The sequence below is a fragment of the Camelina sativa genome, chromosome 10 (assembly GCF_030686135.1).
Source record: "Camelina sativa cultivar CO46 ecotype springtype chromosome 10, ASM3068613v1".
NCBI lineage: Eukaryota > Viridiplantae > Streptophyta > Magnoliopsida > Brassicales > Brassicaceae > Camelina > Camelina sativa.
In genome coordinates, this window is record NC_141889.1 from 5,725,248 (window position 1) to 5,751,038 (window position 25,791).

Sequence of the window (25,791 nt, forward strand, 5' to 3'; positions counted from 1 at the left end):
CAAGAGAGTGATCGAAGTTGGAACGAAAACTTTGTAAGCGGCTATGACGAAGAAGACAATACGTACACACATATATACACACTCGCTTAGGATTTTTGCTTAACAAAGGGGCTGGGCCTTTAATGGGCCTAAACGGGTCTCACAATTCTCCCCCACTTCAATGGAATTCGTCCTCGAATTCAATGTCCCTAGTAAAGTTATGCCTTTGTCCTTAAAAAGTTCCAGGTAGTCTTTCCGCATAATATTTTCAGATTCCCATGAAATCTCCTGAACCCCATCTCTCTCCCAACAAACTTGAATGGTCTTAGCTTTCTTCCCTCGAGTACCATTTCCTCTGCGACTTACAATTGATATCGGTTTTCCGGTTACCGATAAATCTGACATAAGGTCCTCTGGTGGCTTGGAGATGATCAGTTGTGGTTCTGTTATCACCTTTCTCAACACAGAAACATGGAATACATCATGAAATGCCGCTAATTCATCTGGCAGGTCTAGGCGGTAAGCCACAGCTCCAATTCTCTCGGTGATAGGGTAAGGTCCCATATATCTTGGCTTAAGCTTTCCTCTCTTAGCCCAGCGGTTCAGTCCTTTAAACATTCTCATTTTCAGATACACCAAGTCCCCAACCTCAAACTCCAAATCCTTTCGTCTCTTGTCTGCATAACTTTTCTGGCGATCATGAGCTTCTTTTATTCTGTTTTTGAGCAGTTCCACTTGTTCAGTTGACTCTTGAATCATCTCAGGCTTGATGTCCCGGCGCTCCCCCACTTCTGTCCAACAAAGTGGTGTGCGACACGGTCGTCCATAAAGAGCCTCAAATGGGGGCATGCCAATGCTAGAATGGTAACTGTTATTGTAAGCAAATTCCACTAAAGGCAAATATTTTTCCCAACGACCTCCCCAGTCGAGCATACAAGCTCTAAGCATATCTTCCAACGTCTGAATTGTCCGCTCAGATTGACCGTCTGTCTGCGGGTGATAAGCTGTACTTAAGTGCACATTAGTCCCCAAGGCTTTCTGAAACGCTTTCCAAAACACTGATGTGAACTTTGAGTCTCTGTCAGAAACAATACTCACAGGAACTCCATGAAGTTTCACTATCTCATCCAAATACTTCTGAGCTAAGCGTTCTGTCGTGTCCTTTTTATTTACTGCCAGAAAATGAGCTGATTTTGTAAGTTTGTCTATAATTACCCAAACTGCATCTCGCTTACTTATTGTCATTGGAAGCCCAATAAAAAAATCCATAGTCACCATATCCCATTTCCATTCTGGCAGTGGTAAACTCTGTAGAAGTCCACTTGGTACTCTATGTTCTGCTTTCACCAACTGACAAGTCGTGCACTTTGCTACCCAATCGGCTACTTCTCGCTTCAATCCCTTCCAATGATAATACCTTTTCAAGTCTCTGTACATCTTGGTAGAACCGAGATGAATGGCGAAACGTGACTGGTGCGCTTGCTTCAAGATCTCTTCTTTCAGAACTTTATTATCTGGAACACACACTCGACCCTTAAAAATAAATGTTCCATTCTCTACCGTGTGATAACCTCCAACTTCAGCTTCTATTGCTTTCTTTGTCTCAGCATCTTCCTTTTGTGCCTCACGGATTCTCCATAGTAGATCAGCTTGGTTTACTGCTTCCAGACCCACTACATCGTCATCAACAGACGCTTCACAAATATTCAGACTCAATAAGGTTGAGACCAGCTCCTGCACCTCCTTAGTTCCATTCACATCATTTCTCCTTCTGCTTAGTGCATCTGCTACCTGATTAGCCTTTCCTGGATGATAAGCAATGTCCAAGTCATAGTCCGCAAGCAACTCCACCCATCTCCTCTGCCTCAAATTCAAATCTGCTTGTGTGAAGATATACTTCAGACTCTTATGATCAGTGAACACTTGCACTTTTTCTCCATATAAGTAGGATCTCCAAACCTTAAGAGCAAAGACAATTGCAGCTAACTCCCAGTCATGAGTAGGATAATTAGTCTCGTGTTTCCGCAACTGCCTCGATGCATAGGCTATGACCTGACCATCCTGCATAAGTACACATCCTAATCCCATTCTTGATGCATCTGTATAAACCACATAAGATACTCCAACCTTTGGTAAAACCAACACAGGCGTCTGAGTTAAATGCTCCTTTAACTTTCCAAAACTGGTTTCACAGGCTTCTGTCCACTCAAACTTTGCTTCTTTACACGTCAATTGCGTCAATGGTCTGGCTAAGCTGGCAAATCCTTCCACAAACTTCTTGTAGTAACCTGCGAGTCCAAGAAAACTACGGACCTCTGTAGCATTCTTGGCTCTAGGCCAATGAGTGATAGACGTGATCTTCTCTGGGTCAACAGCTACCCCTGTCTCTGAAATGATATGGCCCAAGAATCCAATCTGCTTTTGCCAGAAACTGCATTCCGCCATCTTTGCAAAAAGCTTTTGATCTCGCAGTGTCTGCAACACTATCCTTAAGTGTGTAGCATGCTCCTCCTTACTCTTTGAGTATATCAAAATATCATCAATAAAGACAATGACAAACTTGTCCAAGAACTCCCGAAACACGTTATTCATAAGCTTCATAAAAGCTGCAGGGGCATTAGTCAATCCGAACGGCATGACAACAAACTCATAATGCCCGTAGCGTGTCCTGAATGCTGTTTTTCTAACATCCTCCTCAGCAATACCAATCTGATGATACCCCGATGCCAAATCTATCTTCGAAAACCAAGATGCTCCTTGAAGCTGGTCCAAAAGCTCATCAATACGTGGTAGGGGTACTTATTCTTTATAGTCACCTAATTCAGCCCACGGTAGTCTATGCAAAGTCTGAAAGATCCATCTTTCTTCTTAACAAACAGAACAGGCGCTCCCCACGGAGAACTACTTGGTCTCACAAATCCCTTGTCTGTCAAATCCTCCAACTGCTTCTTTAATTCCGCCATTTCTGTTGGAGCTAAACGGTAAGGCGCCTTAGATATTGGAGCAGTCCCCGGCTCCAACTCAATAGTGAAAGCATCTCCTCTATCTGGTGGTGGTCCTTTGAGCGGTTCAAAAATATCTGCATACTCTGATGCTACGGGAATGTCATCCAATTCAACTCATGTGTCTCCCCCTTCAATAGAAATCGTCGCCAAATAAGCTTCAGGCTCATTCCACTGTAACTCCTCTGTGTGAATCATCAAAATGATAGGTATCCCGTTATTTGTTACAACTCCCTGGAATACAAAATTCCCTTCACTTCGGTTAACGGTAACACGTGCTCCCCGGCAGTCTACGTTGGCGTCATGTCGTTTTAACCAATCTATTCCAACAATTACTTCATAGCGCCTCAACTCCATCTCAATAAAATTACCAAGTAACTCTACTCCTTCTATCACTACAGGAACGTCCCGGTAAGTCCTTGATGATCCCACTACTTGAGTTCCCGCAGTCTCAATTCTCCTCCGGTTTTCTGTAAAATCAATTCTAGAATCCCAATTCCTCGCCAAATTGGGGCTCACAAAGCAATGCGTAGCTCCAGTGTCAAACATAGTATAGGCAGCAACTCCTCCAATAAAAACCGATCCTACATAGTTTTTATTTTTCTTTTAATTTTTAAACTAAGCAACTCACATACACAAAAGACCACATGCAATTTCTAATATCCAAAGTGAAATCACAAGAAGCTTTAGATGAAACTTACCAACAATCGGTTCTGCACCATCCTCGTCTGCTACAGCATACACCTGAGGTCCAATTGCTTGCCTTTTAGGAGGTGGAGGCAGGATTCCTTGGTTTTGATTGCCTTGTTGCCCCCTATTATGTTCGCTCTGCATTCCCGTGCATAATGACCTGGTTTCCCACACCTCCTGCAATTATTGTTACTATTGTCTCTCTCTGAACAATTCGCCCATGTATGACCAATCTTCCCACAATGGAAACACTTTCCAGAAGTACTCCAGCACACTCCTCCATGCCTTTTCCCACATTTGTTACACTGCTGGTTATTTCCTGCACCACGGTTATCTCCTGCTCGCTTAAGTGATTCTACTCCTTTGGTTGCTTTCTGCTGTGCACTCCTAAGGTCATAAGCTTCCTCCTCAAGTCCCCTCTCTACCATAGCAGCCTGCTCAACTAGCTCAACCATGCTAGTACATCCTCGGATAGAGCAACGATTACGAATATTAGCCCTTAATCCTCTCATAAACCTGCGAATCAGTTCTTGCTCTCCATACTCCCTCCCAATAAACCTCCTCAGACGGGTGAACTCAGCATCATACTCTCTAACAGTCTTTGTGCCCTGACGAAGCTCCAAAAACTCACACTCTAGCTGATTCATAGCTTCCTGAGGAAAATACTTCTTATTGAACTCCTCTAGAAAATCCTCCCATGTGGGCTCATAATCAACTGGAAAGCTCCTCTCAACATTTCTCCACCAATTATCTGCATCTCCGCGCAGGTAGTGCACAGCGAGATCCCTTCTAAACTCCACAGGGCATCTTGCTGACCTAAAGTTTTTCTCCAACATCCGCCTCCAATCATCAGCTTCGGTCTGATCATTTCCACCACTAAAGTACTCTGTCTTCATGTTGCCCATGAGCTTCATTGTCTCAAAATAAGAAAACTCTGCCGGTGGTGCTGGTGGTGGCTGACGCTGTCGAGGTGCAGCAACTGGAGGTACTGGCGGTGGCTGACGGGGTGCTGCTTCTCTAGGTGGTGGTGGGGGTGCATACACTGGTCGGTCCAAAATCTCCCGCATCATGTTATGGATTTCTTGCATTTCAGCACAATTTGCAGCAATCTCTGCTGCGTTGACTGCAACCGGAATCTCTGGCTGAACTCGCTCATTAGCTGGTGCAACATCAACTGGGTTTTCTCTCATGTTTGCAGGACGCCTTCCTCTTTTGCTTGGTTCCATTTTCTGTTCACACAATGCCAACCATAAGAACCATTGCGAGAACGAACTTTACAAACAAACATACTAACACAAGTCTCACTTTGGGTGTTTTTTTTTTTTTTTTTTTTTTTTTAAATACCGAAAACTTTCTTTCAAAATACCTTTCACAAAACAAAAAACATTTTTTTTTAAACCCTTAAAAATATAAATATATTATATATATATATATAACTTAGCCTTCCGGGTCAACACCGGCTTGACTTTAACCTCCGCTCTGATACCAAAATTGTCACGACCCGCTCCCAAACCCTTTGGGACTACACTAGTTTTCTTACTAAAAGGTTATTTTTAAACACATCCATATAATAAAAATACTAAGTTACTCATATTTCCAGAAAATCCTTCCTTAATTAAAATGAAAACCTTAATGCAATATTTCAATAGTCTTGTTAAAAGAAAATAAAAGAATGTCATAAATAAAAAGAAATCCGAACGTAAAAGAAAGATAGAGAATAACCGGTAAAAATAATAAACCCAACGTTCCCAAAAACACACCACAAAGCAAGACGACTTGTGCAACTACTTGAGATTCTCACCGTGACCTGAAGAGAAAAGATTAGGGAGTGAGTAATTAATTACTCAGTGAGGTGGTCAACACTGCCCACCGAAACATAACCTCACAAATAGACTTTCACGCAACTTCCAAACACTAGCATAAAATCAGACAACAAGCATATAGCTTTCACTTGCGTGAAAGATTACGACATACCACCACAATTATTTTTCATAATATATTAAGTATTTTACTTTGATTATAGATTTGGCCATTAACACTTTATATGGCTCCCAAACCTCATTCCTAGAAGACCACGCCCCGTAACTCGATTCTTCCCGTACTGCTCGTCAGCGGTTTATGACCCATAATGAACCCGTCGGTTCATTACAGTCCAACATTCTCAATTCCCGTTTTTAATTATTTTCTTAATAATTTTCTCAACACAAAGACTAAAGTATGACGTAACACATTAACAAGCAACATGCATCTCACATCCTCATATTACCATGCAGCAACCCTTACGACTTAAAACACTAATAATATACATGCATCTCACGTAACCATATAACCATGCAGCAAGCATTAAAACATCTAAATATTACTAATCTAACCACCTATCAATCAACAATCAATAGTGTCTAACTTCAAACTAACGCTTATCAGATGCACAAAAGTGTAAATGAGGTGTTATGAATCCGCAAATCCCCCCCCCACCTGATTGAAGACAACGAAACTAGGAATGGAGAAGTTGAAAGCGGCTAGCCTGAAACTTGTACAAGGAGAATACTGTTCAACACCTTAATCCAGAACTTGCAGAACTAGAAAACCAGAACAAAGGAACAAGAGACTTACTGCCCAAGGAACCAGACAACCTAACTTGCAGACGGAGGAAACAGAAACAACAGCAGACGACCCAACTTGCAGATGCCAACGAACCGACTTGTGACAGAAGCAACCAGAAACAACAACCAAAACTTTCAGATAACTTGTAACAGAAGGAACAGATTATAGAAGCTAACACAGTGACTTGTAGAAGATGGGAAACAAATTAATGTTTGGATTTCCTTACCCAAACGAACCACCGGTGATGGATCTCGACTCCAGTGAGAGAAGTGAACGACGGAGACAAACGGTGACTCAAGCGGCGGTGACTACGGATCGACGTAACGTGGAACTTGATCTCAACGAGAATGGTGATGGTGACTTGAGATTCAGATTTACGAAAACAAGAGAGTGATCGAAGTTGGAACGAAAACTTTGTAAGCGGCTATGACGAAGAAGACAATACGTACACACAAATATACACACTCGCTTAGGATTTTTGCTTAACAAAGGGGTTGGGCCTTTAATGAGCCTAAACGGGTCTCACAATTTTCATCAGTCATCCTATGGTGAGTGTCAATCTAATAAAAAAACAAAAAATAATAAAAAGGTGATGAGAGGCAGACACAAGGTCTGGCAAAGACAGACACAAGGTCTGGCAAAGACTTGCAGAGACACTCTCACACCTCTCTTTTGCTAAGTGTAATAACTTGATTGGCTGATTTTTAAAAAACAAACAAAATTTAAACTAAATGATATTATGATATATTAAAATATTATTACTGAACCCATTTCAAAGGATGACCAATGGTTATGCTCTTACTATTTACAAAAGAGAAAAGAGGGTGGTGTGAGATAGAGGAGAGTAGAGATAGAAATAATGGTGGGACATAGGAGAGGGGTGGACATTACAGAATAGCTCTTGGGTTTGGGGGAAGTTAGAGGATGGAGAGGGTGGAATTGGAGAAGAAGGAGAGATAAGCATTTCTCTTTCTATATATATTATTTTTTATTTTTTTACTTTTTCGTTATATTACTCTTTTTCTAATTATTCTAATATTTTTTAACATATTTTTTATTTTTATTTTTTTTCACATACAAAAAAATCTCTGTTTTTTTCCTTATAATTTGATAGGTATTTTGTTTCAATAATTTCAAATATATTTCATATATATATTTTTATTAACTATTTTTCAATTAACTATTTTATCTTATGTACATCAATATTTGTGTACGGTTTAAATAATTCATCATGTTAGATAGATTCAAACCGTACTCAAATATTGCTAGATGGTGTGAATCTATCCAGCATGTTGGATATATTCAAATCGTCCAGCAAATATTTGTGTACGGTTTAAGTCATCAAGCATATTGGATAGATTTACATAGTCCAGTAATATTTGAGTACGGTTTAAACTATCCAGTATATTAGATAGATTCACATTGTCCAGCAATATTTGAGTACGGTTTAAACCACCCAGCATGTTTGATAGATTCATACCGTCCAGCAATATTTGAGTACGGTTAAAACCATCCAACAATATTTGAGTACGGTTTAAATAATCCAGCAATATTTGAGTACGGTTTAAACCATCCAGCTTAATAAGGTGTACGGATACAAAAGAGGTATATAATATATTTAAAAACTATTAAACAAAATTCATATCAACTTGTAAAAAAAACTATAGATTTTTTTGTATCTAAGAAGTTTTCTAAAAAAATTATATTAATTTGAAAAATCAAGAAATAAGAAGAAAATGAGAGTAATTGTACAATGGCATGAAATGTAATTAGAAAGATTGTTGAATGGCAATAAATGCTGAGAAAATAGTCAAACAATATTAAATGTGGGTTTTTCTGATTGTAAATAGTGAATATATGGAAGAATTATGTTTGAAAAATGTATAATTTTGCCAAATATCTCTAAATTTTATTAAATTATCGACCCCATTCAAGATGATGACTCCATGATTTATGAATGTGAACTTAACCCTGAGTTCACATGAATAATTGATCTATATTATTGTTAATAATATATAGTATGCCTGTAATTTTTTTATTGCTCCAGCTGTTTCCAGTTTTACGTAAGACTAAGACTACGAGTATCGAAGAATCAACAAAATAAAGTTATTAGGTGGTGGTAAGACTTATTAGTTCAAAAATATGTTTCCTACATGTATCTTATCGATGACCTGATATCAGTTGCATGCTTAACGTAGTTTCTTTGCAAATTGAAAGAAAATGTTATTAGGTTTTCACTTGCCTCAGAATTTGATCCACCTTCAGAATTAAATTACCTATCTTTCCACATGCATGCGATGATACCATTTTCGATAAACGTTTTCTTATTTTCTCTGATTCTTCATCAACCGATTAAGGTCAGTCTCCATATATATATATACTACAAATTTATTGCAGCCACATCTTATTCTATCTCAAAACATGTATAAGTCTATATTTCTTATGAAAAAGAAAGGCTCTAATCCAACTACTTTCAAGTGTGCAATATTAATAACCAACAACAATAGTTTTTTTTTTTTTTTGACAAAACCAATCCCAACAAAAAAAATATAATTTTTGCTTTTGCTTATTATGATCAGATTTCACGTACGATATATACCAAATAATACGAAAAATAAGACAATATAATTTTATATGTTTATAGTTATTTATGTTCGTAAATCGTAATATGCCTATCATGATGCGACACTAATACGCAAATACAGACATTCAGCGAATCAGCAATGTGTGTCAACTGTCAAGCAACCAATTCTGCTCCTAGGCCAGTTAGAGATTAATTACCGAGTCTATAAAGTAGTATAGAAGTTCTTTTCAATATGCATCGATCCCACAGCTCCCTCCGACCCTCCCGATTTTGAGTGGAAACAAAAATTACGAAACGATGTATTAATTGTGTCCCATATCTATGAAACCAATATGGATCGATATATATGGCTACCAATCTTTAAAGTTCCGCATCCTTTAGTAGGCCGACCAATGGATCTATTCTTAGACCCACGTTATAATTCTTGCACTCAAAATCCTATCTGCATTTTCCATGTTACAATCATTCAATGATTATCATTGTAGTAATCGTCAATATTTCAAGAATCAAACAACACATAAGAACATTTTAACCGACTGTTTTTGGCACTAGGAACATTTTTGCAGATTTCTTTTTTTACCGAACCCTATCAACAAGTGTCTGTCATATACACTACAAGAAATATCCACATTGATAGCACATGACAATAGCTCATTTTCCGTAACTGTTATGAAAGATAACTTTTTTTGTCGATTACTCTATAATAACACTTAAACAACACTATAACAAAAAATCATGAAGCGGGAAGTGAAAATGACTTGTTCCGCCAATATTTGGGGAAAATTTTCCCTTAAGCGCCGTATGTGAACTAAGTCCATAGAGAAAAAAAAAACTTACCTTTAAAACATTAAGGTTATTACATATCTCAAAAGAAAAAAAAAATTAGAAACTCTCCTTCGCCAAGGGTTAAACCGTCGTCGTCCCCATCAACGGTATCAATTGTTGGAGCTTCAGTAAAGTCTAATCTGGTGTCACTCGACTCTCTCCCGACCCAAATTGGTTTCTTTCTGAGATTAGTGCCCAATCTCTTGCCAAGGCGAAGAATCTGGCCCTTCTCCCAACAGATCTGAATTTAGAGGATGCAGCTTTGGTTTCTCCGGCAAAATCTCTCGCTACTGCGAAAACCACAGAAGTGGAGGACCAAGAATCCGGCAAGCGTAGATCTCCTTGGGCTGTTGGGCTGTAAAGGACTCAGTGAATCCAAATGCAGTGAAGGAGAAGCTGTCGGAGGAGAGGTAGTATTCACAAGGAAGCTTTGCTCGCATTCTCGAGGATCTTCATCTACTACCTCTCCTCCACGTACGTACGCCTTATAAAACCCTAAGTTTCTGAAATTTCGTCGTTTGGGTTCCAATTGAGCAGTTCCAAGGTTGGGTTATTGTTGATGTTGTTTGATTGTTGAGTTTACTGTTGTTAATTTTTGTTTAATTTTTGGGTGTGAATGATAGGGCAAATGATTTTTGTAAAGATGCAAGGAGACAAACGATGAAGGCTGATTATGTGTTTAAGGCTTTAGACGAAATGGATTTTTCAGAGTTCTTGGAGCCGCTTAAAGCTTCTCTTGAAGGTTTAGTTATTTGTTCTTGATGAAGATCATATTCTCCTTAGTTCATGGAATGGTTTTGTAGAAACGGTTTAGGTTGTTGATTTATGTCTTGTTGTTTGTTTTTCCCGACCTTAAGGGGTTGTTAGTAAGTGAATTATGTTTGGTATGTCAAAGATACAAGTGATTTCCCTTGCAGTATATTGAACAGTTGCTATTATCTTCCTCTCTAGTGCGTTTTTACATTGTGTTACAGAGAGTTGTAAGATGATGGATTGACAAGTGTGAAATATTTTACTTATATATAGATATATCCTTTACTGCCATTTTCTATTGCTCAGGGGTCAGAGAGTGAGGAGCTTGCGGCTGCATCCAGACTGGAAGACGATCTCAGTTTTTACCAAACTGCAAGCCCTGATATTGCAAAGCTATTTGATATAGAAACCCAAGTCAAGCGTCCTGCCTTAGTTTTACTGAAAAAGGAGGATGAGAAACTTGCCCGTTTTGGTAAGACTCCTCAAATACATTACCTTTCTTTTTCTTTTTTGTGTGCTACTTAGATTTCCTCTATGTCTGTCTCATCAACTTCTTTTTGGCAGATGGAAATTTCACTAAAACGGCTATTGCAGAGTTTGTGTCCGCTAACAAAGTCCCATTGGTGATCAACTTCACTAGGGAAGGTGCATCACTGATCTTCGAGAACTCAGTGAAAAACCAAGTAAAGACCGTCTGTCTCTTTAAAGTTTTCTTTTATTATTGCGATTAACTAATGAGATGGCCTTTTTAAAAACCTTTGTCAGCTCATTCTTTTTGCCAAGGCAAATGAATCTGAGAAGCACCTTCCCACTCTGAGGGAGGTGGCTAAGTCGTTCAAGGGAAAGATAACTTTTATCTTCAAAATTTTCTGTGGTCATTTTTGCTCTCTTTCTGGAACAATTATAAAACAAAATAAAATCACCTCTTGCAATAATTATAAGTGGCGATTGATATATACCAAAAGGAGAGGTGGATGATAACTTGAGTCAAAAAGCCAATCCTCTCTTTTGTCTGCAGTTTGTTTTTGTTTATGTGCAAATGGACAATGAGGATTATGGAGAAGCAGTTTCTGGATTCTTTGGTGTTACCGGCACTGCCCCCAAGGTAAAGTAGTTGGTGTGAAATATCTGTGAATCGGTTTTGTTGTTTCTGGTTATGCAAGTGATACCACAAAACAAATTAACAAATATCTAATTACTTTGTCCCAAGGTTCTTACTGAACAAGACTATGATGGGGCAAAGGCAGACATGTGGTCATGTGGAGTGATACTATTTGTGCTACTTACTGGTTACTTGCCTTTTGAGGATTCTAGTCTCACGACGTTGTACAAAAAAGTAAAAAGTTTGTAATATATTTTCAGGCTTCACCCTCACCATTATCTGTGATTCGTGTTTCTATGTTGCATTTTTGTCCCTTTTTTCAGATCTCATCTGCTGAATTCAGGCTCATAGAGGTTTAAGTTGTGCAGGTTGTTGGTTCAGCAAAGGTACATACAAACCATAACTTTGGATTTGTTAAATCTCTTCCTTCACTAAGACTCAGAAAATATTTGATATTTCTTTACCTCTTTGGTTGCTTGTGATCTTCCCTTATGCTGGTTTGAAGTTCTATGTCGAAAGAGATGAAACACCATGTGCCTGCAAACCATAAGAAAGACATTTCCCTGAAACTTGTATGCGGGTCTGTCGCTGGATTGCTTGGTCAGACCTTGACATACCCTCTTGAAGGTTGGAAGCAGTTCGTCTTAGTAATGTTAGTTTTATTTTGTTCATGTAAAGTTTGTTTCTTTGTAATGTTAGTTTTATTTTGTTTAAGACTTGGTGGCACTTATGTAAGACTTATTTTGGTTAATGTAATATTAAGGTTATGTATGTTGATTATTTTATGAAATATAAAAAATATAAATTTAATTAAATAAATTGTAAAAAAACACTATGACATATAAAATAGCATTAATTTTGTTTAACAATCTAGTGTTATAATATAGCTACGGTAGAAACTCCTAACATAGCGTGTAAAATGACTTATAACACTATTTTAAAAAATTAGAAAAATGTGATAACAAAGCATTTCAGTACTGCTATGGTAGAAGACTCTTCTACAGCATACGTATTTGGCGCTATCGTATGTGTGATATCTACGATAACAGTGGCCTAACATAGCGTTTGTGAAAAAGCTATTAATAATGTATTATAGCGTTTCTCTAGTGCTATCAATGTAGATATTTGTTGTAGTGATATAAACCAAAACTAATTCGAGAAAGAGCCAAGTTAAGGAGAAATTTCACTACACCAATTTTTTTATTTATTTTTTTTTATTTTAAATTAAAGTTATAGAATTAGTTTGACCCTACGAATAAAGGTTATTGTCTTTTTTTTTTGTTAGTCTTTTCGAATCCAATCTCCAGTTTCCATAAACATTTAAAACATTTTGTTTTCCTTTTCTAGGTCAAAATCAAATAAATTCGTTTCACTTATTAGGAAAGAAAAAGGACACTTTTGAGTTTGATGAAGTCAAGAAGACAGAACAAAAAAGTCTTCAAACTCATTGAGTTTCTGAAGAATCATCATAAAACCCGGTTTTCTCAAGCCACTGACTAACCAAGTAACCCACAAACTGAGAGAATCCCGACGCAGTCGTCGCCATCGTCGTGTACCGAAACAGAGTCTTGAGATAATCTCGTCTCTTCGAGGCATAAGCTTTCGCAATCGAGAGCAAGACGACGCTGAGCAGAGACGCTGCGTAAACAGCTAAAACCTTGTACTCTTGTCTCTTTTCCATCTTTCTTCGAAACGAGAAGCCGTATACTAGAGGTGGGATCAAGCCGAAGATGATGAAAGAAGAGATTGCGATCGATCTGTGTCGCCTCGAGTACTCTCTTCTTCCGAGAACTTCCTCGTACCCATCTGTTTCTGAATCATCATCGGTGTTGGTTCGTTTTCTGGGTGTTTCGTTTATTAGTTCTTGGAGCTGCAAAAAAAAAAAAGATGGAGTCTTTTGTTCAGTTCTTTGAGAGTTTACATACTGATGTTTCGGAAAGATCACTTACGCTGTGAACGGTGAGAAGAAGACCGCTTGACAAATTAGCAACTCCCAAGGCCAAAACGTTCACTGAATTATATAAGCAAAGACATTAGCATTAGGTTTGGGAGTTCAACGTGTTCGACGAAATGCCTCAATGAGATTTTGGGATTTACTTACGAGTTGAAGCACCAGTCGCTGCCGCAGATGTTACTGTGCAAAGGCTTGTGATGGATTCTGTAAGACCTCCATACACTATACTTTTCAGGATTTCGAGTTTATTACCGTCTTTGCGAGGTTCAGTACTATCTGGAATCTTTGGTTGAGTATCTGGTTGCCGCTCAGGTTCTGCTTCAGTTTCCTTATTGAAACTTTGCTTGGAAGGTTGCTCCAGTGGTGAAGATGATGTCGGAGTTAGGTGGTCTTTTTGGTTGTCTAGCATGATCAAGAATCTTTTTTCAGAACCAAACTTAACTAGGATTCATCTCAGAATCAAAATTCAGAACATACCTGTTTCCTTGTCAATATCTTGATTATGATCTGGAGCTTTGTCATATTGAGTTTCCTTATTGACACTTTGCTTGGAAGGTTGCTCCCCTGGTGAAGGATATATCAGAGTTGGGTCATTTGTATGGTTATCAAGCATAATCAAGAATCTTTGTTAAGAACCAAACTTGACTAGGATTCATCTCAGAAATCAGAACAAACCTGTTTTCTTGTCAAAATTTTGATCAGGATTTGCAGCTTGGTCATCGTGATATTGAGTTGTTGCTGGTTCTTCACTAGTGGTATTAGTAGACTTGCAGTCGGCCCTTTTGTCGCCTGGCGTAGTTCAGAAAATTGTAATATCAAAGTGTTGAAAGAGCAGAATGCCTCCTTCTTTAAACATTGAAAGTGACAAAGACCCAAAAAAATACCTTTCTCTTTGTGATATCTCGGGCTGAAACGGGACCTCATTGAAATAATGAAGAGAAGCAGCACCGCAAACGTGGGAAGTAACCAAAGCACAGAAGCAGAAGGCAGCCGCAATGGAGGCATAGAAGGCAATTGCAGATGTGGTTGAACGAAAGGCGGTGGAGAAGTCGAAAGGACAGAGAGAGTTATAAGAATACAGAGGAACAACCAAGCAAAAACATGGACTAACCACTTCGGAAAGCTCGGTCTGTCTTTCTCATTACTGACATCAATGCTCGGTTCCTAACCATTGATATCAAGATTGTCGTAAGGTCCTGGTGACTTTGAATCAACCCCTTTCTCGCCTGGAATTGGCAAGAACCGAAGTCAATCACAACTGTCCATACAACGGTATCGAAAGAAGACAGGAAAAGAAAGGATACCTTTGTCTTTGTTGGGACCATAAACAGAAGGAAACAGCGGCTGAAGAAAAACAGGGAACCATGATGGAATCTTTGGCTTCTTGTCTTGGGATGTTGAACCATTCTCGGTGTCACTGTCAATAGCTTTATTCTCAGTATCATGATCTTTTGTGGGTTGGGGATCTGACATCTTCACGAGCTTGACTGTTTTGGTGATATCTTTACCACAGCAAGGGCAGTAAATGTAGTACTTATGTTGGTTCCTGATCACAGTCTCCACCTCATCATCCAGTGAATCAGGTTCTGTCTGTAAATCTTTTGCTCGAACTACATCTTCAGTTTCAGTGTATTGCTTCTTGTCTACGGATCTTGAACCATTCTCAGTGTCAATATGTTCATTTGGCTCCGATCCTATGAGTAAAAATTTGATTTGAGCATTCGGAAAAGATGGGAGTAATAGTATAGTACTTCATATAATTTTTTCTTTTGCAAGTATCAAACTGTAAAAGACCAGATATTAATGAACTATTAAGTAACTAATCAAGAGTACATATAATTCTCAGACCTTGTTCCTGGCTGAAGTCAACACCATCGTCCTTTTCGCTGCCGAGTGGTGAGTCCGGTCGCAGGTTGGTCAATTCATTGGTACATACACCGTCTCCGGCGAAGCTTGGAGATGGAGTCTGATTCGTGGTGGGTTCCATCGTAAACAAACAAAGATGAGATTCAGAACCATGTTAGTACAATTTATGGTTACTCTCTCTATCTGAATATTTTATTTCACGAGTTCCACGTTCTTTATCTTTATTGTTAATCCTAACCAACTTGCTTTTTTTTTTCTTTTTAAAGAAAAGAGTTGAGAACAGACTGATAAATCTTGATAAAAACCGAACCTTTTTGCTTACATAAGGAACAAAACAAGTTCGTGTACAACACATTAAAACGTATAATAGAAAGGAAGATAGAGAACTCTGTTGTTTATGTAATCAAACTTGTTTATTCAGTGTCATGGAAGCCGTACTTCTCAAGCAGATCACTGACGAGTTGACTGGTGATGAAAGAAAGCACTGACGCTCCAATCGCCATTCAGGTGTACTCAGCCACGGTCCTGATTTTTTTTTTCCATTTTGAAGGCATAAGCTTTGGCAAAGGAGAGAGAGATGACGCAGAACAAAGATGCGACGAGAACGACCGCAGCTTGGTAGTGTCCATTGTCTATTATTTTGAAAGAGAGTCCGTAGAAGACAGGAGGAATCACAGCGAAGAATATGAAGGAAACCACAACAACGAAGTAGTGGAGTTTTACCTTTTTATAGTTTCCCAGCCGATCCTCGTACAGTGCTTTATCTTGTAGATATGTCATATTATGCTCTTTGCTCGAACTGTGAGATGGTGGTTGAAACGTTATGAGTCCGTATAGCTGCCAAAATATATAATTTATTGTAAATATGAATGCTTTGAATCAACTTTCTAGTGAATAAAATGCTGACAAGTGTTTAGAGACACACGGTGAAACAGAGTAGGTGCTCTGTAAAAACAGAGTTGATGCTATGTGAAAACAGAGTTGATGCTATGTGAAAACAGAGTTTGTTCTTTGTTTAATCAGGAAACATTGTGTATGCAAAAACGAAAGAGAAGAAATAAAACGACATACACTGTGAATGATGAGGAAAATACCACTGAATAAATTGCCTAGTCCCAAAGCGATAACGTTGACTGCAAGCAAAGATAATGTCGGAGACAATACATAGGTTTTCTTTGCAGTTACCTGTGTCTTGCTGTGGATATTTTGTGGGATCATCATCCATTGAATTGACATCATCGTCGGTAACAGAACTCGGACGCTTAGGAGTGGTTGTGGCCATTGTAGAAGGTGAAGAATTGATCATATCAAAGAGAGACGCAGAGGATGCTTATTTATAAGCCCACAACCTTCTTATTATCTGAAATTTTTCAACCATAGATTTTTGCTGGAAATTGGAGGGGAATTTCCTACCAATCTTCTACAAAATAAAACGAGTCATATAGTATGAAATCAATGGGAAATATGTGAGAAATTTTCCACTATTATTTTTGTCGACATATATATATAATTGTTACAAGAACGCACCATTTAGAAGATCATCTTCAAGCTCTTGGCGGCGATTGAGCATGGTGGATTCCATTGAACCTGCTGTGAATGGAGATCGATCACAAAGGAGAACCAGAGAAAAAAAATCGTACAACTGAACCCATAAGATTAAATAAAAAGAACCACAGAAAGGGTAAACCCTGACCGAGTTTTATTCTTCACATAATAGACGATTACTCGATAGTATATATATACATGCACTACTAAAATTTTATGGTCTTATGACTTTTTATCGTCATTGTCTATGACTTAGTGAATGTTAATTACAGATGACTAATAACATTATCTATATATACATTTTTGGAGATATTTATGAAATGAATCGTGAAGTTCAAACTTATTTACAAGTATACAATTGATATAAATTATTAATTTAATAAAAAATTGTAAAACTTGGGTTTGTTCAAAATACTCTCTCTTACAAAGACCCAAGCCCATTGCTATCCTAAAAATTTTTGGATCCGATATTTTCCCAGATCTTACCTATTTAGTTGGTCGAGACCAAATTATATAAATAAATCAACTTTCCCAATTGTAGAAGAAGAAGACACGACCCATATATCTCTTTATGTAACAAAAATTATCATATAATTTAATTTGCTCATTGCTAACATTTCTAAATACACATACACATCATAATAATAACAAAGGAAAATATTAGTATGGATCCACTGAAAGTTTTAAACGTCAAAAATTAAAAGGATTATATGCACAACAAAACTGTATATTCCAAAGTGTCTAATTATAAATAGATTAAACAAACTAAATTACAATGTCACAATATAGTATACGCATATAATTTTAAAAGTTTTAAATAATATTATCTATATATTGCAAACCAAATAGACATGCAAAAAAAAATTGTATACTTTATACTACATAAAATTTAACTAACAATATGATATCCTAACTTCACTATAACATAATACACCACAAACATACTACTTATGCACTCCATAATATATCGAGTTAACATACTGTTCACTTAAAATTTATAAAAAGGTACTTAAATTGTTTTAAAGTTAAAAATAGTCTCGCGGTATAGTGCGGGTGAATATCTAGTATATATTGTGAACTTCAGTCTGCGGGTGCGGGTGAATATCTAGTATATATTGTGAACTTCAGTCAATATCTAGTATAGTATTTTGAACTTCAGTGTTTCATTTTAGTTTTCTCATTCTGTTTAAGCATTTCTTAATCCTTTATGGTATAAATAATTAATCCGGACAACCTAATCGAGTGTTATATAATAAAAAATATCTTATGGCAAAATCGAATTTAACCAATCGTCACGGACGTACCAATAAATTTGTTATTCTCCCAACACGTGGTAGCAGTCCAGACTCCAGCACTGTGATTGACGGTGATGGCTGAACTAACTTTTTCCACGTGTCACTCTAACATCTGGGGTATTCTCGTGTAAATAATAACTACTACGAGGGTACTTTCACCAACGTAATCGTTATTCTGCTTACCCTTTTTTTTTTTTTTTCTTTTCCCGGTAAATTTCTGCTTTTTTGTTCGATCTGTTTTGGTTTGGCCAATAATGGAACTCTTCTTTCACCATTTTCCTGGAAAGTCTCGAAATCTAGAAGATGCATCTCTCTAAAGAGATAATAAATCCCAATAGAATCACTCTAATCTCTGCTCTTCCTCTCTAAAAATTTGTTCGATTCCGATTTGGTTTAAGACATGATTACGAATGCACGTATGTTGTTGTACACCTGCATTGCGAAAGGAACAGTGATTCTCGCAGAGTTCGTTTCGAAAGAAGAGCCAGGAATCGAAGATCTAGCTTTGACATGCATCGGGAACGCGCCTCCTCACCATTCGATGGTCTCTCACACAGTCCGCAAAAGAACTTACGCTTTGATCATCGATGGATTTTTTTCGTATTTCGCCATCTTAGACGAGGCGGTTACGAAATCTGAGTCTCTCTGGCTCTTCGATCGGTTGAAATCGGTTACGGAGTCTTTGATGGAAGACGGATCCACAGCGGATTCGTTGGTTAATCATCTGAGTCGACACTGTCTCCAATCGAAGCTGGATCCAGTCTTCGCTGAGATCACTACTAATAATAATAAGAATAAGGATTTGGAATTGGAGTTTGGTGGATCTTCTCCTAGGACGAGGGAGATTAATCATCCAAGTTTGGATTCTTCTTCGTCTAGAGGTCGAAAAGGCGGTGGTGCGTTTATGCCGCTGTTAGGTAAGCCGTTGAGGGTGTTGAAGAGCAAGAAGAGATTGCATACTGATGAGAAGAAGATGGATCTAGGAGGAGGAGGAGGAGGTAATAAAGGAGTTAGAAATGGTTTGATGATTCATCATGATCATCATCATAGACAAAAGGCGAAACAGATATGGAAGAAACATGTTTGGGTTGTTTTGATGTTTGATCTCTGCATCTGTCTTGTTCTGTTTTGTATCTGGCTTTGGGTTTGTCAAGGGTTTCAATGCATCCTCCAAGGTTAAATAATAAAAATTATTAAATACTTTTTATACAAAAAAAACTTCATCAAAAATTCCTGAGGTGTTGTTTCCAGAGGTGATTAATAATAAAATGCCTCTTGGTTTACACGTTTGTGATGATGTTGATAATGTTTTACTTAGGTTTTTTTGTAATAATCTCTTTTGCTGTCAGATTTCTTACTTGAGTTCACATTATGTGATTTGGACGGGAAGATTGGATCCAGTTACTACATTAGTATTGGTTTGCAATGTCGTGCGTAGACTGACCTTTTCCATAAAAAAAAACTCCACTCACGCTTCCTTTTCAACGCGCTCCACTCATTTTTGTCTTTTCCAAAATAGTACACAAAAAAATCTTTAAACAGCTGTTGACGAAGAAAGACACGTATTTAGTGTCTCATTGGAAAGATGGGTCAGTTACTCACACTGCTTAAAAAGTCAAGACCACACGACTAAACTTCATATATCATCCAATAAAACAAAGGGACACTTCAATTATTATTATTTTTTACTTCTAGAACTCACTCAGACGAAAGTAGCCAAATTAAGAAGATAATGAAACCTCTATCTTGAGGAAGAAAAAAAATGAAACCTCTATCTCTATTATTCGTTATTCTAATCATCGCTTTGACAACAAGCTACGTTGTTGTTGATGCCTTTACCAGAGACGATTTTCCAGAGGATTTTCTCTTCGGAGCCGCCAGTTCTGCTTATCAGGTTCGAGCCTATCAGCTGCTTCATTATATGTGTTCTTCTTTTTTTTTTTTTTTTTTTTGTCTAATATAATAGAGTTGTTCTTTGCTATGTTGGGAATCTGTGGATAATAGTGGGAAGGAGCTGTTGATGAAGACGGAAGGACTCCTAGCGTATGGGATACTTTCGCACACTCTCGTAAGTATATTGTATACATCTTATGGGTTAGGATTTTCCAATAGATAAATTCCTAGGTTGTTGACTAAGAAAGTATGGGGTTCATATCATAGGTTACTTAATCTGTGGAAATTCGTCAATTGTTCTACTGGAAATTCTTCTACAGAACCATATATTGTAGGCCATAACATTTTGCTAGCTCATGCCTCTGCTTCGAGATTGTATAAACTAAAGTACAAGGTATACACATATATATATATATCTCTTATTCACTCTTAAAACCCCGAACCTCCACTCGGTATTGATCATAGTTCATATGATGGTGCAGAGCAAACAGAGAGGATCCGTAGGGATTAGTATATATGCATTCGGGTTTTCTCCCTATACAAACTCCAAGGACGATGAAATCGCAACTCAAAGAGCTAAAACTTTCTTCTTTGGCTGGTGAGAAAAGAAAAAGATTTCTTTAATTTCTTTTGTTTCAATAACTTGAGGACAAGATCTCAATACTAAATTGAGTAATTTCAGGTTGTTGAAGCCTTTGGTATATGGAGACTATCCGGATGAAATGAAGAAAACCGTGGGATCAAGATTACCAGTTTTCTCAAAGGAAGAGTCAGAGCAAGTTAAAGGATCATCTGAGTTTGTAGGAATGATTCACTACACGACATTCTATGTCTCAAACCGACCCACACCTTCGTTCTTTCCCACGAACGAAGGCTTCTTTAAAGACATGGGGGTCTATATGATCTGTAAGCTTAGCTTCTTACATCATCAATAATATTAAAAAAAACTAGCTTCTCAACTCTTTTTAACTAATTATTCTTCTTCTTTGGACAGCCACTGGGAATTCTTCATTTTTTGTGGTAAGGTCTTGTGAATATGCAGAATACATATAAATCTTATAATAAAAGCGCTCTTGTTTGATTTTTCCTAATATCAATTGCTTTTTTCTTGAAGTGGGAAGCTACTCCATGGGGTCTTGAAGATATTCTTGAGTATATAAAGGACAACTATAACAATCCCCCAATATACATTCTTGAAAATGGTACACTTGATACTCTTTTGTCTTCTTACTCTCTGGTTTGTCTGCTTGAAAGCACACTTTCTTGTTCTTAATTAAGATTCTTTGCAAAAAATTTAATATGAAAACAGGTAAGCCGATGAATAGCAATTCGACACTGCAAGACACAGAAAGAATTGATTACATTGAAGGTTACATTGGTGCTGTGCTCAACGCCATCAAGTATGATTCTCCACCTTCTACATCTTTTAGTCCTCATATTTACTTGACTATGTGTTTTGTGACAAATCTTTTTGTGACTGATCAGGAATGGATCGGACACAAAAGGTTACTTTGTATGGTCGATGATTGATATGTATGAGTTATTGAGTGGATATACGACCAACTTTGGATTGTACCATGTGAATTTCAGCGATCCTGGTCGCAAGAGAACTCCAAAGCTCTCTGCTGCTTGGTACACTGGTTTTCTCAATGGTACAATTGATGTTGCTTCTCAAGATATTATTCAGTTGGAGAGCAACTCCTCTGGCGGCTCTTCTTCGTTGTAATGTATTTAACCAAAGGGTCATGGTTTAGTTTATTTCATTATACTATGAAAAACCTCAGCAACTTAGCAAATGATTTGATAAGATTTGCATATGAAATGATGCATGTAGATTTTAATACCAACAAAAAGGTTGCATTAATAAAAATTAAACCATTTGAGGTAACTTACAAAAAATGATGCACTTGAAAAAGTTAATTAAAATGAGCATTCTTATCACAAAAAATAGTGTGACTTTACATTAGCATAAACCAAAAAGGGAAGCAAATGTCAATCAACCATTTAAATTATTTCCGAAATTCATATTTTAATATGTAGAGTTGTTAATTTAAAGAATATATAACAAAGGGCCGAATCTAGTTATCTATCCTATCTATGTATCCGCAACTCACTCAGACGAAAAGTAGCAAAAAAAAAATGAAAATGAAACCTTTATCTCTATTATTTTCCGTTTTTCTGGTCATCGTTTTGACAACAAGCTACGTTGCTGTTGATGCCTTTACCAGAAACGATTTTCCAGAGGATTTCCTCTTCGGAGCCGCCACTTCTGCTTATCAGGTTCGAATCTCTCTGCTTTCATCCTCTGTTCTTCATGTAATTTCTTCTTTACTGTTTTGTCTAATATAATAGAGTACTTTTTTTGGAAATTTGTGGACATAGTGGGAAGGAGCTGTCAATGAAGACGGAAGAACTCCTAGCATATGGGATACTTTCGCACACTCTGGTAAGTTTATTTTTTATGTTACATTCATATATCTTACTGTTTTGAACTTTCGAATAAAGTTTTTTTAGTTACTCTTGTTCGAAACTCGCAGACCGTGCTGGAATTACAGGTAATGGGGATATAGCATCTGATGGGTATCACAAATACAAGGTTCTTTCTCTCTCATTCTTTTGCCGTTTACTTTCCAAAGAAGTCATCGTAATTAGTCTCTGGCTCTGTTTTCTCAAATTCGATGGTGTTGTTACTTTTGGCAGGAAGATGTTAAGCTGATGGCAGAAATGGGCTTGGAATCATTCAGATTCTCAATCTCCTGGTCAAGACTAATACCTAGTAAGTAGTAGTAACGCATCTTCCTTGTTTCTTCTTCTTGTAAGTAACCATGTTTGTTTCTTGACCTCTTTAAATGGTTTTTTCTTCTATGACTTTTCAGATGGAAGAGGATTCGTTAACCCAAAAGGACTCTTGTTTTACAAGAACCTTATCAAAGAACTAAAAAGCCATGGTGAGGTTTTGTCTTTATATGTTATCGCAACTTTAAGCCAATTCATATAGCTTCTAACTTTAGTTTTGGCAAACACTACTAATAGGAATCGAACCACAAGTTACACTTTTCCACTATGATCATCCTCAGTCTCTTGAAGATGAGTACGGAGGATGGGTCAACCGCAAAATCATGTAAAGTTATATGATATAATAAAAAGTCGCTTTTTGATATGAATTGTAAAAAAAAAAATTGTTGTTTTTTTTTTTTGTTGTATTGCAGAGAAGACTTCACTGCTTATGCAGATGTATGCTTCAAAGAGTTTGGAGAGGATGTGAAGCTATGGACTACAATAAACGAAGCTACAATATTCGCCACTGGTTCTTATGGCCAAGGACTCGGGCCGCCTGGACGTTGTACTCCTAACATACTCGTCAATTGTTCTTCGGGAAATTCTTCTACAGAACCATATCTTGTAGGCCATAACGTATTGCTAGCTCATGCCTCTGTTTACAAATTGTATAAACTAAAGTACAAGGTACATACACATATCTCTCTCTTATTCACTCTTAAAAACCCGAAACTCAAAACTCCGTATGATCATATTTCATATTCTTGGTGCAGAGCAAGCAGAGAGGATCCATAGGGTTTAGTATATATGCATTGGGGTTAACTCCCGCTACAAACTCCAAGGACGATGAAATCGCAACTCAAAGAGCTCAAACTTTCCTCTATGACTGGTGAGAAAAGAAAAAGCTTTCTTTAATATCATTGTTTCAATAACTTGAGGACAAGACCTCAAAGACTAAATTGATAACTCTCAGGTTGTTGAAGCCTTTGGTATTTGGAGACTATCCCGATGAAGTAAAGAGAACTGTGGGATCGAGATTACCGGTTTTCTCAGAGGAAGAGTTAGAGCAAGTTAAAGGATCATCTGACTTTGTAGGAGTTATTCACTACACGACATTCGCCGTCACATACCGATACTCACCTTCTTCTATCTTTCCCATGGACGTAGAAGGCTTCACTAAAGACATGGGCGTATATGTGTCGCGTAAGCTTAGCGTCTTTAATCATCAATAATATAAAAAGCTTCTCAACTCTTTTAGTTAATGACTTTTCTTACTTTGGACAGCCATTGGGAATTCTTCATTTTTTGCGGTAAGGTCCTAAAAATCTTCAGAATACATATAATTTTTTTAAATAAAAGCTCTAGTTTGATCTTCTAACATGGATATTAACCTAATTCATCAATTGCTTTTCTTAAAGTCGGAAGCTACTCCATGGGGTCTTGAAAATACTCTTGAGTATTTAAAGGATAGCTATAACAATCCTCCAATATACATTCTTGAAAATGGTACACTTCATTCCAGTTCTTTTGTCTTCTTACTCTCTCATTTGTCTGCTTGTAAAAGCACACTTTCTTGTTCTTTCTTTATCAGAAAACAAAAAAAAAAAGATTCTTCAAATCAATTGCTAATTCTTGATATAAAAACAGGTGCGCGTTTGGAAAGCCATTCGATGCTGCAAGACACAAAAAGAATTGATTTCATTGAAGGTTACATTGGTGCTGTCCTCAACGCCATCAAGTATGTATGATTCTCCTTCTGCATATTTTAGTCCTCATATTTACTTGACTCTCTGTTTGTGACAAATCTTTTTGACTGATCAGGAATGGATCGGACATGAGAGGTTACCTTATATGGTCGATGGTTGATTTGTATGAGTTATTGGGTGGATATTCGAGCAGCTTCGGATTGTACTATGTGAATTTCAGCGATCCTGGTCGCAAGAGGTCTCCAAGGCTATCTGTTTCTTGGTATACTGGTTTTCTCAATGGTACAATTGATGTTGCCCCTCAAGATACTATTCAGTTGAAGAGGAACTTCTCTAGCTATTCGTCATTGTAATGTATTTAACCAGTTGATGGTACCTACACTGGTTTTGTTTATATTTCATTTATATTATGTAAAACCTCAGTACATTGGCAAATGGTTTGAGAAAATTTGCATATAAAATTATGTAGTTTTTTGAAACCAACAACGGTTGCGTAGATTCTTAAACATAGTATAACGACACTCGAACACAACCAAATATTTCACAAAGACAGTAAAAGCACGAGAACAAAAACACTCAACGTTATGAATCGCCATTGGATTTAGCATGAATTGTAAGGAAAAAAAAAATCCTCAATCAACTAATTTTTTTATTTTCAGAAATTATAAAATGAACCGTTGTGATGTTTTTAACCTACCTAGTACACATACATGGAGACTTGGTTGGCATTTTAAAAATGGAAGATTTACATTTTGGAAATACATGGGAGGTCACATCACAAGAATAACACTTCACGGGAGAAAAGAGAAAGATATCCCTTTAGTCTTTCTTCACATGTGTATATTTGTCGCGTTTTGCGTGTGGATGAAGAAAGGATAGGAAAGATGGGGTCACTCAACTTTTATTGGTCCAAGAAAACGCATTAAACGCTTCAATTATAGTTTGTCCAAAAAAAAAAAAACGCTTCAATTATTTATTTATTTATTCTCTTCAACTTTAGACAAGGGGAGGAAAATATAAATGAAATATTTCCTCTCTGGATTCAATTTCTCTGGTCATCATGTTGACAACAAGCTACTGTCAATAGACCGATCACAATTAGAAATACATTGTAAGAAACGTAAGTTTGATAAACTAACGATGTATATGCTATACTATTGTTGGGAAATAAAATAAAAATAACAAAACTGTTATACTATTGTCAAAAGTAGATTA

General features: G+C 37.3%; 3 protein-coding genes, 1 long non-coding RNA gene and 3 pseudogenes across 8 annotated transcripts; 5 read left to right on the forward strand and 2 right to left on the reverse strand.

The window, feature by feature from the left end:
- Positions 1 to 3,098: 3,098 nt before the first annotated feature.
- LOC147935838 (uncharacterized) lies at positions 3,099 to 4,897 on the reverse strand (annotated as a pseudogene).
- Positions 4,898 to 6,468: 1,571 nt separating this feature from the next.
- LOC104716026 (uncharacterized) lies at positions 6,469 to 12,310 on the forward strand. Its single transcript, XM_087470314.1, has 11 exons — positions 6,469 to 6,631; positions 6,865 to 6,956; positions 9,896 to 10,041; positions 10,308 to 10,431; positions 10,744 to 10,909; positions 11,002 to 11,120; positions 11,203 to 11,281; positions 11,454 to 11,542; positions 11,648 to 11,773; positions 11,863 to 11,925; positions 12,045 to 12,310. Exons 1-10 carry the CDS (start codon positions 6,469 to 6,471, stop codon positions 11,896 to 11,898), a joined length of 1,140 nt encoding a protein of 379 aa, XP_087326440.1. The 3' UTR covers positions 11,899 to 11,925; positions 12,045 to 12,310.
- Positions 12,311 to 12,846: 536 nt separating this feature from the next.
- Positions 12,847 to 18,384, reverse strand: LOC104717440 (membrane protein of ER body 1-like; annotated as a pseudogene). The gene is made up of 11 exons (XR_015569111.1): positions 18,209 to 18,384; positions 16,887 to 16,949; positions 16,431 to 16,776; positions 16,083 to 16,196; positions 15,342 to 15,459; positions 14,798 to 15,187; positions 14,378 to 14,719; positions 14,169 to 14,282; positions 13,971 to 14,057; positions 13,641 to 13,895; positions 12,847 to 13,550 (listed from the first exon to the last, which is right to left on the reverse strand). The product of XR_015569111.1 is annotated as a membrane protein of ER body 1-like (transcript).
- LOC147935839 (uncharacterized) lies at positions 12,955 to 16,281 on the forward strand. Its single transcript, XR_015569113.1, has 3 exons — positions 12,955 to 15,076; positions 15,340 to 15,512; positions 15,781 to 16,281. It is a non-coding gene; the product is annotated as an uncharacterized LOC147935839 (long non-coding RNA).
- Positions 18,385 to 18,599: 215 nt separating the features above from the next.
- On the forward strand, positions 18,600 to 19,417 carry LOC104717439 (phytolongin Phyl2.1 pseudogene; annotated as a pseudogene). The gene has a single exon (XR_015569112.1). The product of XR_015569112.1 is annotated as a phytolongin Phyl2.1 pseudogene (transcript).
- A 350-nt stretch (positions 19,418 to 19,767) lies between these two features.
- Positions 19,768 to 21,991, forward strand: LOC104717441 (beta-glucosidase 10). Of its 2 annotated transcripts, none has more exons than XM_087470366.1 (9): positions 19,768 to 20,093; positions 20,204 to 20,267; positions 20,360 to 20,486; positions 20,575 to 20,690; positions 20,775 to 20,998; positions 21,087 to 21,112; positions 21,207 to 21,294; positions 21,402 to 21,492; positions 21,578 to 21,991. In XM_087470366.1, exons 2-9 carry the CDS (start codon positions 20,245 to 20,247, stop codon positions 21,816 to 21,818), a joined length of 936 nt encoding a protein of 311 aa, XP_087326492.1. In that variant the 5' UTR covers positions 19,768 to 20,093; positions 20,204 to 20,244; the 3' UTR covers positions 21,819 to 21,991. The 2 variants fall into 2 exon arrangements, with proteins under 2 accessions (XP_087326492.1, XP_087326491.1); XM_087470365.1 differs by having other exon boundaries at positions 19,796 to 20,093; positions 20,413 to 20,486.
- Positions 21,992 to 22,032: 41 nt separating this feature from the next.
- On the forward strand, positions 22,033 to 25,059 carry LOC104717442 (beta-glucosidase 10). 2 transcript variants are annotated; one of them, XM_010435000.3, is made up of 13 exons: positions 22,033 to 22,372; positions 22,475 to 22,538; positions 22,630 to 22,688; positions 22,793 to 22,868; positions 22,969 to 23,040; positions 23,126 to 23,213; positions 23,302 to 23,557; positions 23,644 to 23,759; positions 23,844 to 24,073; positions 24,155 to 24,180; positions 24,289 to 24,376; positions 24,518 to 24,608; positions 24,692 to 25,059. In XM_010435000.3, the coding sequence occupies exons 1-13, from the start codon at positions 22,190 to 22,192 to the stop codon at positions 24,927 to 24,929; spliced, it is 1,587 nt and encodes a 528-aa protein (XP_010433302.1). In that variant the 5' UTR covers positions 22,033 to 22,189; the 3' UTR covers positions 24,930 to 25,059. The 2 variants fall into 2 exon arrangements, with proteins under 2 accessions (XP_010433302.1, XP_010433304.1); XM_010435002.3 differs by having other exon boundaries at positions 22,103 to 22,372; positions 22,607 to 22,688.
- Positions 25,060 to 25,791: the final 732 nt, after the last annotated feature.